This window comes from Poecile atricapillus, chromosome 1 (assembly GCF_030490865.1).
Source record: "Poecile atricapillus isolate bPoeAtr1 chromosome 1, bPoeAtr1.hap1, whole genome shotgun sequence".
Taxonomy (NCBI): Eukaryota; Metazoa; Chordata; class Aves; order Passeriformes; family Paridae; genus Poecile; species Poecile atricapillus.
In genome coordinates, this window is record NC_081249.1 from 7,719,483 (window position 1) to 7,733,767 (window position 14,285).

At 39.0% G+C, this 14,285-nt stretch overlaps 1 protein-coding gene across 3 annotated transcripts in view; it reads right to left on the reverse strand.

Moving 5' to 3' along the window:
• The window catches only part of USP9X (ubiquitin specific peptidase 9 X-linked), a 102,380-nt gene that overhangs the window by 63,052 nt on the left and 25,043 nt on the right, over positions 1 to 14,285 (reverse strand). For all 3 annotated transcript variants that reach the window (XM_058847513.1, XM_058847504.1, XM_058847493.1), the window contains exons 3-10: positions 11,494 to 11,639; positions 11,118 to 11,197; positions 6,950 to 7,062; positions 6,401 to 6,619; positions 5,103 to 5,218; positions 4,550 to 4,801; positions 4,334 to 4,472; positions 2,590 to 2,742 (exon numbers count right to left, since the gene is read on the reverse strand). In XM_058847513.1, the coding sequence (XP_058703496.1) occupies positions 2,590 to 2,742; positions 4,334 to 4,472; positions 4,550 to 4,801; positions 5,103 to 5,218; positions 6,401 to 6,619; positions 6,950 to 7,062; positions 11,118 to 11,197; positions 11,494 to 11,639 (1,218 nt within the window). The remainder of the gene's footprint in view (positions 1 to 2,589; positions 2,743 to 4,333; positions 4,473 to 4,549; positions 4,802 to 5,102; positions 5,219 to 6,400; positions 6,620 to 6,949; positions 7,063 to 11,117; positions 11,198 to 11,493; positions 11,640 to 14,285) is intronic.

The following is a 14,285-nucleotide window of genomic DNA, read 5'->3' on the forward strand; positions in this document are numbered from 1 at the left end:
AAAACACAATGTAATTTTTTTCTTCTGACCAGACCATTTTCTGGATAGAAAGAAAAAACCGAGAGCATGCAGGGCAGAAAGAGCATCTATAATACAACAAATAAGGCCAGTCCTGGGAGGACCAAGCAGAAGGCAGGTAACAACCTTGACTTGGGAGGTTTTTAACTGATACAAGGAAGCTGTTAAGTCCTGAAGGGTCTGGGGAAGCAGAACCAGAGAGGAGGAGGTAAGGAACCTGGTGTGTGGCCTGCCAGCTTGCTGCACAAGAACGGGAAATGCCTGTGAAGTTCCAGTTAAATACTCCAGAATGTAAGTCATGAGACCTCAACTCCTGCCATTCTGTATTTTGCACAGCTGGATCTTTCCCTGCAACTCCAGAAGCTGCAACTTAATGCTTGCATTTAGAGACTTCCAAAATTATTCCTTTAATCAAATACACTCCTATATTGTGAGCACTGGCTTTGTAAGACATGAAAACATTTCAAAAAAATTAAAACTTAGGTTGCCTCTGAAAGTAAAAGCAGCATAATTGCATTTCTTTTAATAATACTAAGAGTCTCAGGTACATGCTCACCCTGTAAACCCAGGCAGCAACACAAGAGCTTGAGCCTGAAAGCAAAACCTCCCCACTCCTGCACTGAGGCTGAGCTAAAATAGTCTGTTATATAAAGCTACACAGTAAATCAACTCCTCACTACTGAATTTCATGCCCCAGCTGCTCTCAGGAGCAGTTGTTTAATAAGAACTTCTCAAAAGTACTATACACAGGGAGTAGTGAAGCAGGTGAAACTCATTCTGTATTAGCAGATTTTAGTATTCTTAATTTTTAGTCCATTATAATCGCATGGCTAAAAACTCAGTGAAACCATTTCACACAAAAAAAGTACATGGCAAAATTATAGCCAGAGCACTTTAGTAGCCACCCACCTGAAAGAGTAAGAAGTGAGCAGAGCAAGCTGAGTATTTTAAGGGCATGGAACATTTCTTCTGAAATTAACTGTATTTACTCCTAATTTTTATTTAACTGTTAGGGTGGACTATTCCCACTTTTAAGGGTTGCACCACGTATTCCCATTTTTCTGGAAGGGTAGAAAGTCTGACTTACACTATCTTACCCATATGTCCTATTTCCAAGCACTAGGAGCAAGGTAATTGCTTAGAAGACTTTCTTTTCCCAAATTTCAGATTTTTTCTCCTCTTATTAAAAGTGAGGCTCTAAAATAGGTAAAATAAGCCTACTAACAGCAAAATAACCTCTCAATTTTTTTTTATTTTTTTTTATTTTTTTCCCCTTACAGGATCTTGTATTCTGGAAAGATCTACAGACTACAAGCTGAAAACTAACAGTATGATCATCCCAGATTAATCTGTGTATTAATTCAAGTAATCTGTGTATTGCTCTGCTACATGATGAAATTTTCTTAACTGAACTTTGGGATAATAAGAAAAGACTGTACTGAGTTTCAGCCTGTGCAGTTACTGCCATGCTGGAATTGAAGGTTAGGCATGATGAAGTTACTTGCAACACCAGAGTTCTCCCCTACATCACTTGCAGCCCCGAGTGTTTTAAATGTAACCTCAAAGTAAGTCCACTTAAACCAAACTGTTATAGTCTCAGAACAGCAGGAACACACGTAAACTGTGTTACTAAAATAACCAAACTTGTATTAGCCCTGGTCAAGGGATAACCCAACTGGCAACTGAGCAGGACAGAGCTGCTCACTCCACTCTCCACCCCACAGTGCCATGGGGAAAGAGAGTCAGGAGGGTCAAAGTGAGATAACATAGTTACTACAGAAGCTACTATGGAGAAATTTAACTCTATCCCTGCCCAAACCAGAGACCCCCTCCCTCCTTGTCTTGGAAACCAGAGTTAGCCTTCCCACACTTGAAAGGCTGGCCTGAGGACTTATTTGTAGAATCAGACTTTTACTAACCATTATTCATGTTTCTATCCTATTTTCTTTTTTTAATTTTCTGTATACTCAGTAATTCTCAATGGTTTTGTCTCTACAGATGCCTAGTCTGTGTGCTAAACTCATGCAGCCCACAGCTAAGGAAGTCCAGCCTCCCCAGTCATGTAAGTAAAAAATTCAACATTGCAAAATTTGTAATTTTCCAAAAACAATTACTGCAACACATAGAAAAGAACTCACAGTTAAACAACTTCCAGAAGTCATTATTATAAGCCTTACTAATCACACTCTGCCCAGGAAAAACTTACACAACCGTGGGGAACCCAGAGACTAGCAACACATATTTCTTCATGCATTTTAAAATACTAAGTTATCATGTATCATGTCTTTACTTAATGCTGAAGGCTCCTTAATACTTAAAAAGGAGCATCTCTGCACTATGTTCTGAACTGTTCCCTCAGGCTTTACATATGCATGTAGCTGACCCCTTCCACTGGAGACATTTGAGATGACAATTTTAAGCTCCAAGACCCCAAAAACGAACACCATTTCATCTCAATTTTTTCTTTAGCTTTGTCTGCCACAGAGCAGAAGCAGCCCAGGTTCTCTTCTCAACACGACATACAAGGAGATGCCTCCTGTGCAGCAGCAGACAAGCAGCTGAATTATTTACCTGTGCAGCCCAAATGTTGTCAAGATCCTGCAAAGTGAGAGCTTTCTCTTTGATGACAAACCGGAGAATTTTCTCAAGTTTTTCTACATATTGAGGTTGATGAAGACTATCTCTTAATACAATTGATAAAATGTTGTTCTGCTGGATCCATTCCTGAATATAAAAAGAAAGTAATGCCATCTCAAATTATTCAGGTGCCATCATTGATATTTAAACTACAAAACAAAAATCCAACCTGTTACAGATTAAAAAAGATGCAGCACAACAGGAAGGCTACAATTTTTAATTTCCTCTCTCTTTAAAAAAAACCCCAAAAAACAAAAAGCCAACAAAACAAAAATCACCATTTTAAATAATCAAATATATTACTAGATTATTATTGGAATCCTCTTCATTGTGTTATCTTACCGGGAATTTTTTTTCAGGCATATTAAAATCACAAACTCAGAGCATAAAAATGTTCAAACAATTTTAAATATAAGAAGCCAATGTAAAGAAGAGTTAACTCTTCTATTCAAGGAACAAAATTTTTATCTTCAGATTCCCAGTCATTAAGTATCAAAAACAAATTGGTTAAGACACTTCTAACTCTAATGGTACAGCTACAGCATATCCCATAAAAAGGACTTAAGCAAGAACTGAAATATAAAAAAGATTATTTAAATACTGCCACTTAGGGTTTTTAAAATGTTTCTAATTGAGCCAGAGGCAAATATTCAAGCCATATTTAAGGAGATGCAATTTTCTCAGTGGTGTCACTGACATGGTCAGACCGTTTTGTTCCAAGTGAAGCAAAGCAGGATGTGCCCTGAGCACTGAAAGAGAAAACAAACATCCACAGCATCGCAATTTCCAACAGTGTCCTCGATTAGACCTAAAATATTCAAGCTCATCTCATGGAATAATGAAATCTAGACGCTTTCAGTTAAACACACAGGTCTTGTATGAGATGCCAAACTGTAGGGAATGTGTAAAAAAGAGACCTATTTCCTCCTACTGCTTTAAAAAGTCAAAACTGCTGTTATTCTTTCTTGTCAGATGTCCTTTTGTAGATTACAAACTTCACAACAGGTGGCCGGTCAGAAAGATGAGGCAGAACAGGGTAAACATAATTTAACGCAACGAGATTTCACAAAGATTATGGGAAAATAGTTCTTCTTTTAGTTTTATAATTACATATTTTCATACTTCCCTATACATACATTCAAGCAACATATTCAAAATATGAAAATATTGATTAAAACAGAAATGCAATATCTAGAATTTTCTATACCAAAGCATCCAGCTTCTGAAATGTGAGAAGCAGACTGGTCACTTAGAACTCTCATGAGAAGAAGCTGAAGCACCAAACCCAGACTGTATCCTTATTTAAATGATCAGTAATTTTCTAGTTACTGTGGCACTGAAGTTTCAAATGAATCACACTTGTTTTGTCTAGGTTTCTCTGGGTATTTTAAAACTCTATATAGAACCCACACTATTCAAGGATCCATTTTTGAGCCATGTCTTTAGCAGCGCTGAAAAGTAATTCTCAACAGGAGCTTTGACACAAATACAGCATTTTTTCACAGAAGGGCTACTATTAAAGTGCTTTATTACCATCACATGATACCTAATGTTTCTAACACTGTATATTAAAATAAACAGTGTGTGCTGGATCCACAGTGTATAGCTACTTCTACAGCTGAAGCAGAAAGGAGAAACAAAATCTGTGTAATGAACTTCACTGAACAGGAGCACTTACTGCCATTCTTTCAGCTGTGAGCCACTCCTCCTCTTCAGGATTACCATGTCGATGAGTGTAGTATGACACACTGGATATTACTTTGTTAACTTCATTTAGTGCATTCATTTTACCATTGAAAGAGGAAATTTGTAACAACCTGTGAGAAAAATTTAATGTAAGAAGTGTGGAAAAAAATGTCACCAGTGGCATATTATATTAGGAGTAGGACCTTACCTAAGAATCATTTTTAACCTAAATATTTCTAAATTTTTTACAGTTTCTTCTTGTCCTGGAACTCTTGAAGCTAAGTTCTTTAGAGATTTGATTATCATTGACAGAGCATCATTTTTGGCTTCATTCTTTGCTTCTTTTTTCAGTTCATCATCTGTTAAATTTTCTAAAAACTGTGGAACCATTTCTATAATTGGAAGGAAGTATTTCTTCACTGTATGTAATGTTAAAAATTCAAAACATTGTCCAAATGGCCTAAAAAACAAGGAAAAAAAGGAAAGTGTCATCATCAATATGATTTTTTTATTATTTATTTTATTTTTTTTATTACTTATGATAATAAGATGCAATTAATTAAAGAAACTAATATCTACTTAGAAGCACATGGTGAAGGAAGAATTTCTTAGAAGAAATGGCGAAGGTAGACACAACAAGATAAAGAGATGGAGTGAAAGGAAGTGCTTCAATAGAAGTCTAAGCTTTCTGCTAACACAGTATTTTATACTGAGTCCAACTTTTGTAAATGCATAAATCATTATTTTGAAAAAAAACTTACTTGATGAGAGCTGCAATGATCTGAACATTCAATGCTGATCCACTCATGAATCGATCATGCAAGATCTGAAATCCATTTAATGTGCCAAACTTGTTGATAAGATCTACTAACCAACCCTGTAATAAAACAAACAGTTATTCTCAGAAACAGGCAACACGATCTGCTCTTTGACATGATGACAGAAAAAATGCTGTCTACAAGCTACTCAAAGAAATTTATTAAATATACAGGAATAAAATTGACTATAATTTAGGTCCAGCTTTGGCTGTTAAATTACTACAAGAAGTCTGACAGTTCTGGCATTTTTTCTTTGCCTTGGATGTAATAATGCCACATATAAAAATATTAAGAATGTAAAGTAATATTCTACAAAACACAACTAGCAATGCACGGGAAGTCCAAGGACACTGGAGCTTTTTATCCTTGGTTCCTACAAGTTACTGGTCAGCAGTTCCACTAAAGGAAAAAAAAACAAAAAAAAAACAAAAAAAAACCAAAAACCCAAAACCATAAACAAAAAAAAAACACCAAAAAACAAAACAAAAAAAAAACCACCAAAAAACCACCAAAAAAACCAAAAACAAACAACCCCCCAAAAAACCGAAAAAAAATAAAAACAATTAGATATAGATATATTATCGATGCCATCTGGAGACCAATTCTGAAAACTCCAGACTCAAGAACCAGGATGGACTGCTAATCTTCACTTCCAGTTAAAAAAATAAAACAACAAAAACAAAACCCCCAGAAACCACAACTACAAAAACAAACAACAAAAACCCCAAACAAACAAAAAACCCAAACCTTCAACATCCACCCAAAACAAAATGAAACTAAAACAAAGCCACTGAAAAAACCACACTGACAGTAGTATCCCATGTCCAATTAAAAACATTTCTTCCACCACTGGAAACTGTAAGGGAGACAAAATTCCTACTTTATCACATAATCTCCTCCTCCAAATGTGTCACCTACAAAATTTCATGTTAAGTGTGAAGGCAATAAATGGTAAATGCAAGCAAGCAAATTAACAGAGTAGGAATGGCATTCCAGCAGGGTTGTGCCAGCTTACCACAGAAAGACCTGACACAGTTTGATTGCACACCAAAGACAGGAAGAGTCAGAAGGGAAAATATACATTAAATCAGGAGTCATAAGCAGCAGAACACTTTAGTGATAGAGAGAACAAAAAGGGCTTTTGCCCCCCCCCCCCACTCTAAAACATTTGTCTACAGCTGCTGTGTCATTAGGTAACACGTCACAGAATAAAATACACAGGTCTGGAAAGGCTCTCATACCTTTGGTGATCGTGGGTCAGGAGGACGGGCATAAAGTTCATCTTCAGCGAGCTGGACTCCTGCAGGAACTGTTTCTGAGGGACGAGTACCATTGTATAGATGGAATTTGCAGTGAGGATTTAAGGCCATGGCAAGAAGTTCAAGAAGGGGAAACCAATCTTGGGACAGCTTGGCCACACAGAGCTCCACTAGTCGATGAGTGTTGTTAATAATACATCTCTGTTAATTAAAAAAAGAACAAGTAAGAATGTGGCAGGGGACCATGCAATGAATATGAACTATAAACTCGGAACATACATGGTTCCGGTCCTCCCCAAATCATCTCATGTTTTATTTCCTTCCAAAACACTGGAGGCAATAAAGTGAAACACTGACAGAAAGATGAGTCACCACTGCCTATCCAGATCTATGCATACAAGTTTTCTCACAACTCGCTACTGAGCTTCAAACATTAGATCCAGTTTTCAGAGTCTCCCCCTAATCACAAAGGCAGTCTCTTTCCTGATTTAAATTACCATGCTCTTCAGACACACAACTTTAAAAACTCACATGAATCTCAAACTTCCAGCCGCTCACCGCCTCGTCTGTAAGGATTTTTGTGAAGGATATTGTTAACCCATCCCGAAAAAATCGCTGGCATGCTTCACTTTTGACATCAAGGCCTATTTAAAATGAGAAAGAACAACAAACTATTAGACATGGAATTTAACTATTTGTTACATGAACATTTTAAATGCTGAAAGCAGAGATTTGGTGTGCCAGTGTTGGTAAGTTCTTCTCAGTAGCTCATGGAGGCTGTGTTTTGATTTGGGCTGGAAACAGTGTTGATAACACAAAGATGTTTTCTTTACTGCTGAGCAGCGCTTTCAAATCTGAGGTTTTCCCACTTCTCATACCACCCTGCCAGGAAGTAAGCTGGGAGTGCACAAGGATTTGGGAGGGGATACAGTTAGGACAGCTGAGCCTAAAGGACCACAGGGATACCCCAGACCATATGGTATTGTGATTAGCCTACAGTGCTGAGGAAGAAGGAAGGGGGAGATGTTTGAAGTGATGTTGTTTGCCTCCCCAAGTCATTGTTACACATGACGGAGCCCTGCTGTCCTGGGGATGGCTGAACACCTGCCCAACCATGGGAAGTGATGCATGAATTCCTGGGTTTGCTTTGCTGGCACACAAGGCTTTTGTTTTACCTGTTAAACTGTCTTTATCCCAACCCTTGAGTTTTTTAACTTTTGCCTTTCTGATTCTCTCCCCCATCCCAGCGGAGGGGCAGTGAGGGAGAGGTGCTTAGTGAGGCTGTGCTTAGTTGCTGGCTGGGGTTATATCACAACATTTGGACTTCAAAGGTTTGGTGTTTAAAGTTTCAGAATTGATTTTAAACAAGTCTTGCATGAAAACAAACTTACATAAGCTTAAATGGATAAAAACTTGATGGATTAATGTTCTAGTAAAGCCACCTCAAAAAAATTACACTCCTTCACATAACTTTTAAATTGTTCTTTATAAACATGTGATCTGGGCTGTTATTTTTCCCCATATTTACAACATACTTGAATAAATATACTAGCAAAAATAATAGTAAGTACTCTCTTTATCTTCCATTCTTCTTTATGTTCTCCCTTATCTACTTGATAACAGCAAAACCAGCGAGTGAAGAGGGGTAAAAATAACCATTGCAAGGGAATGCAGAAGATACAGCTTCAGTAAGGAACTCAGAAGTGGTCCCACAGAAATGCAAATGAATCATCTTGAGAGAGGAGATGGTCTTTAGAGGGTGCTGGAAACAACTCCCATTACTTGGCTGGCCTGACTTGTGGATGCACATGTGCCCATGAATACACAGTTTAATTTTTTTTATCATTAGGGCCTCTCTCTCTTTCCCATTTCATGCAATTCATCAAAAACACAGATTTGGGATCGAGTCTGAAGGTTTATATTGTGTAGTGAAATCTCATTTCAGTTTAAATAAGTTATAAATTCCAGAAGTTGTTTTGCATCTTGCTTGCGTGTGTCATATTGGAAAGTTCTGGCAGCATGTTAAAAAGCGAGTGTAGATGTTAGGAGAAATAAAATTCTTTTGAAAGAAAGAGTGTGAAAGAAAGAAGAATATTCTTGCCTGTAGAAATCAAAACCTGAAAGTAAACCATTTTTTAAATCTTTTAAATTTATAATATCCAATTCACTATGACATTTATTTCTGGAGCCAATCTTGTTACTGAAAATACTTTGTAAGTATTCCAAATTTATTGTGAAGATAAACATCAGTCTAGCTATTACATGCTATTTTTCAAATAGGTTTTCTTCTATTAGCAAGTAACTCCAGACTATCTGTTGATAGTTTCATGGGTCATTGTTTGACAGAGAATAATAGATCAATGCCTACACATTAAAAGAGAATTTTCCATAAATGGGTGCATCTGCCAGGAATAATGCAAGTCACAGCCTAACAGGATTCACACTGCTCTGTCAAATTTGGTCCTTTCACTTGAAGGTGGTAATACTGACAGTTCATTCCTATATCTACTTTCAGTTAGTTCAGTTATGTCCCTTACAATTGTAGTTCCTGAAAAGATTTAAAAATGATGTGAATATCACTCTTATTTTATAGCCAGGGTCACAAATAGCTACCCTGCAGTCACCCCAGAATGCTGATGGCCATTGGCCGTGTTCGGAATAAAAGCTATTTAAGAGCCCTAACAAGAAAATAGTGCTTGACAAAAAGCACGTAGCGGGTTCTTTCTGGTTTTGTTGCTTAACAATTTAAATAAAACACAGTTTATGTCATTCAAAAGCTGGTTATTTTCCAATCGGCCCTTTCAGTTCCTCCTTTTGGAAACAGGTCTTGTCAGAATATGAAAAATTCCCATAGAATAGGGACAGGTAGCACAGAATCCAATTCTAGATGTTACTGAGATAATGGAGCGGCTTAATCTACTAAGAAATATAAACAACAGAACCATATTGCTTCTCTATATATACCCCACTCTCAAAGAGTGTCTGCCAAGCTCTGAGCTACCACAACAGCGTCAGTTACACCAAGTTACACCCTATCATATTCCTCGGGAACTAGAAGCTATTTAAAAGGAACCACATTAGCAATCATGTAACTTCAAGTAACAAAAACCCCTCCAAAAATCTAGGAGGTAGCTGTAAAGATAACACAGTGAACAACTTCTTCTAAGAGCTTTCCTTGTTTTCTCCTTATCCAATAATATCTGCATACACACAGAAATTCATCTAGAGGGCAAGAGAAAACATAATTAAGTAGCAACACAGAAGTACTTTTTAGAATTGCAACTAACCACTTAATAAAAATCAAAGTGCAAAAACATATGAATACATTTCCACTGTTTTTCACAGCTTCAAGAGGAAAAATAAGCTTTTCTTTTGGGGAACTTTCAACTAATCCTGATGCTTTGGGGAAGTAGATTGATGTCAGAAGTAGCTAGAGATCTCATTCTGCTCTTATTACTTCACTGCATTGACAGCTTTTAGGTTTTGGGCTGTTTTTCCTTTTAAAGAAGACTTAACAGCTGGCAGAACATACATCTCCACTCTCACAAATCACAAGCAGAAAATTTCTTTTTATTGCACTGTTCCAACAGCGCAGACACAAAGGTGGCTGCACTTTCTCTCGAAAAGCTGGCATTTTTTTTCCTTCAGAACAGATGTGATCCCTTGAACATCCTACACTCGCTTAAGGATCCCTGCCAGACCCAGCTACACACAAAGTCACCAATTCCAAGCACAACTACAGCTGATAAATCATAGCTGGCAACAATATGTCATTATCCTGTGATGGATCACAAGGATGCACCCTAACTTTTGTTTCTCCACAGAGTGCTCCAAAGCAGAAAAGTCTTAACAACCAAGACAACCCAGAATATCATGACCACAATCAGCTTTTTAATCTTAAAGCTGCTTAAGAATAACATATATTAACATGGAAATGAAGTTGTCCTGGGTCAGCACCTATGCAGAAGAAAGAGGAGGCACTTTGTATGGTGCTATATTTGAAACACAAAGAGCTGGTAAGTGTAGATATCCTAAAAAATTAATTTCACTGTGACTCTTGTTATTACTCAAATACAAGCAACCTCCCAGGAGAACAGAATTTTCCAGAACACATGGCAAACCTGTCAATCTGACCAGTACAATTTAACAAACACATACATTGTCCTGACATGGAACTCTCTTACTCCCAAGTCAGACACTAGTAAGCACTGATAGAACTATTAGTCTAAGCCATGCTGTTTAAAATGCTAACTTTTCTCTGATATTCTTAGAAGTATACGTGTGCCAAATCTGAACAAAAATTTATGGCAAGACATGTGAAAGCTAGGCTAGAAACTTATTAAAAAATAAAACCCAACTAGAATTCTTTGAGTTTTAGCATCTGCTACAGAGACCAAACCCACTAGGTCTGATATCAAAGCGAATACAGAAAACAGGTATGACAGGAATGACAGGATTTTTACATCTCTGAGCTTATTCAACTTCCCTACTTGTGCTAAGACACCTATTTCTAACTATATTAATGGCTTTTTTACAGTTTTCATCTGTGAAGATTTTGCATAGCCCTCTGACACAATCCTCATTACAACCAGGGTTGTAACAGAAATTAGTAACAATTTTTAATCCTTCACCAGGGATTCAAAAGAAGAAAAAAAACTTTGCACATCAGTCCACCAATAATCAAATGTCTTTCAGTTACCTTTTTTACTTAGGTCAATAGCAGCTTCTAGAAGAACTTCTAATTCCCCTTTCGGCAATACAGGAACAACCCATCGAGGCCTATATTCAAAAACAAACGCAATTTCAGTTGTGCTTCTGAAAGACCAAGAATTCTTTCCCCATTGTAATGCTTTTAAATATAGGCTCAGTACATAGATTTTTAAATTTGCTGACAAATATTACACCAACCAACCCAAACAAAACCACATTCTGCTTAAAGCTTCTTTCTCTTAACTTTAACCAAACAAAAAAAGCATTTCAAGAAATCCAGTGAAACAAAGACACAAAAATTCTGATTCCGCTATCAAGAAGTTTGCACAGAGCATCTACACCTTGTCAAAAAAGCATGAAAATACCTGTTGATCATGTCATCCAACTTTGCCAGGTCTGTGTGTGGAAATGCAGGCTCCTCATCTTCAAGCTGGGGTGGAGCATCAGCTTGGCCCTGCTCATCAGGCGGGGTAGCTGGGGAGTTCTCATTGGAAGAATCAGGTGAAGAAGTCTAAAATCAGGATGAAAAAGACTTTAAGTACTACCTGCACTTGTGTTCACATGTTTTGGCAGTTTTCTGTCATAATATATTCCAAGGAATCATCTCAAGTACATATCAATATAAAATAATTTTATTTCAGATTTATTAAGAAAAAACAGTGCATAAAATGTGCTATATATTTTTTCTATGTTGGCAGTTTAAAAATCAAAATCTTTCCCAGTGAGGAGAGTGGGGTTTTTTTGGTAACGGCTTCTACTTTCAGCAGATCTTTTTTCCAGAAGGTGAAATACACTGAAGCTCCAGTTTTCACAAATCTCGACCAGAAAAGTTGATTGCTTTAAGTAGAGAGATAATTTTCAACAAAAGTGCAGAATAAAACAATAATGAAAAACGCTTTCTTAAAGAGTTTGCTAAAAATGAGTGACTCACTACTGTAACTATCTACTAATCAACCTTGAAGAATATGATTGTTACATCCACTTTGACGGGCCATGCAAAACACAATGCTTTTTGTGGATGTCACTTATTATTCATACACAGAAACAGTATGAACTGACAATAAGAGCAAGACTTAGGAAGACAAAACCTCAAGAACATTTTTCACCTGCTGTACCACAGCTGGTTAGCAGGGAGTGTTATTTTCTTCACAGCAGCCTATAGGGTGCTGGGTTTTTGATTTGTGACCAAAACAGCACTGGTAACACACCAGTGTTTTGTCTGTTGGTGAACAGTGCTGGCACACATTCAAGGCCTGTTTTTCTCTTTGATAACCCCCGTGAAAACTCAGACATAGGCAAGAGATACCATGAGATGGGAACAGGAAAGGCCACCTGGGATGTTGTCAGAGTATGAAGAAATGCAATGAGGAAAGCCAAGGCTCACTTGGAATTAAACCTGGCTAAGGATGTCAAGGGTAACAACAAGGGCTTCTTCCAATACATCACAACCAAAAAAAAAAATACATTGAAAAATGTAGTCCTATTGCTGCCTCAGCCAGGAGACCAGCGAGGAGGGTCTAGAGGAAGGAGGTTTCCTTTGGTTGAGAAGACTGGGTAGAGACCACATAATTAAACTTCATAACCATGAAGGTCCATGGGCCCTGACTGGATGCACCTACAAGTGCTGAGAGAACTGCTGGAACCATAGAGAGAGGCAGAAGAGGTGCCTGAGGGCTGAAAGAAAGCAAATGTCACCCCAGTCTTCAATAAGGGCAAGATGGAGGACCCAGGGAACTACTGGCCAGTCCGCCCCACTTCAATCACTGGAAAGGTGACAGAATAGTTCACTCTGGAGGCCATCTTTATCCATGTGGAAGACAAGAAGGATCAGGATCAGGAGAGGTCAGCACAAATTCACTAAAGGTAAATCATGCTTCACCACCCTGATTGCTTGCTGCAATGGAACAACTACCTGGAGGGATGAGGGGAGAACAGGGGATGTTGTCTGCCTCGACTTCAGCAAGGCTCTGACACTGTCTCTCACAGCATCCGCATTCACAAACTCAAGAAGCGAGGACTGGGTGAGCAGTGAGGTGGATTGAGAACTGGCAGATCCCAAAGGTTGACAATCAGTGGCACAGGGTCCAGTTGGAGGCTTGTCACCAGTGGTGGCCCCCAAGGTTCAATACTTGGCCCAGGACTGTTTCCCTTATTCATCAATGACCCGGGTGAGGGCAGATGCCTCCTCAAGTTCTCTGGAAACACAAGGCTGGGATGAGGGGCCAATACCCCAGAGAGCCCTGCAGCCCTTGGGAACAACCTCAACAGGGTGGAGAGACAGGCAGAGAACCTCCTGAAATCCAGCAAAGGCAAAGGCAGGGTCCTGCACTGGGGAAGAACAACCCCAGGCACCAGGACAGGCTGGGACTGACCTGCTGGGAAGCCACTCTGGGGAGAAGGACCTGGGGGTCCTGGTGGACAATGAGCTGTCCCTGAGCCAGCACCGTGTCCCTGTGGCCAAGAAGACCAATGGGATCCTGGGGTGCATTAGGAAGAGCACTGCCAGCAGGTCAGGGATGTGATCCTGCCCCTCTCCTCAGCCCTGTGAGGATCTCCTGGAGTGCTGTGCCCAGTTTGGAGTTTGGAAGTACAGCAGAAACATGGAGCTCCTGGAGCAGTCCAGCAGAGACCAGCTAAGATGATGAAGGAACTGCAGCATCTCACTGAGGAAAGGCTGAGGGGACTGGGCCTATTTAACCCGGAGATGGCTTAGAGGATTCATAAATATCTGCAGAAAAGTTGTCAAATGATGGACCAGGCTCTGCCCAGTGATGGCCAGCAATAGGATAAGAACCAACAGGCAAAAACTGAAGCACAGAAGTTCCACCTGAACATGAGGAAGAACTTAACAGTGAGGTTGACTAAGCACTGGAAAGGATTGCCTTGAGAGTTTGTGGAGTCTCCTTCTGTGGAGATATATTGTCTGGTCACAATCCCTAGTAAGGTGGTCTAGGGAGCCCTGCGTAAACAGGGAGCCTGGATCACATTGTCACCAGTTGTCTCTTTGGACCTTACCCATCCTGTGATTCTCACTTTGCCCAAGCAGCTAGCAGGGCAAGAGGCTGGGAGAGGACACAGCCGGGAGAGCTGACCTGAAATAACCCAAAAGACACTCCATGCCACAGAGCATCACACTTGGCAATAAAACAAAGGGTTT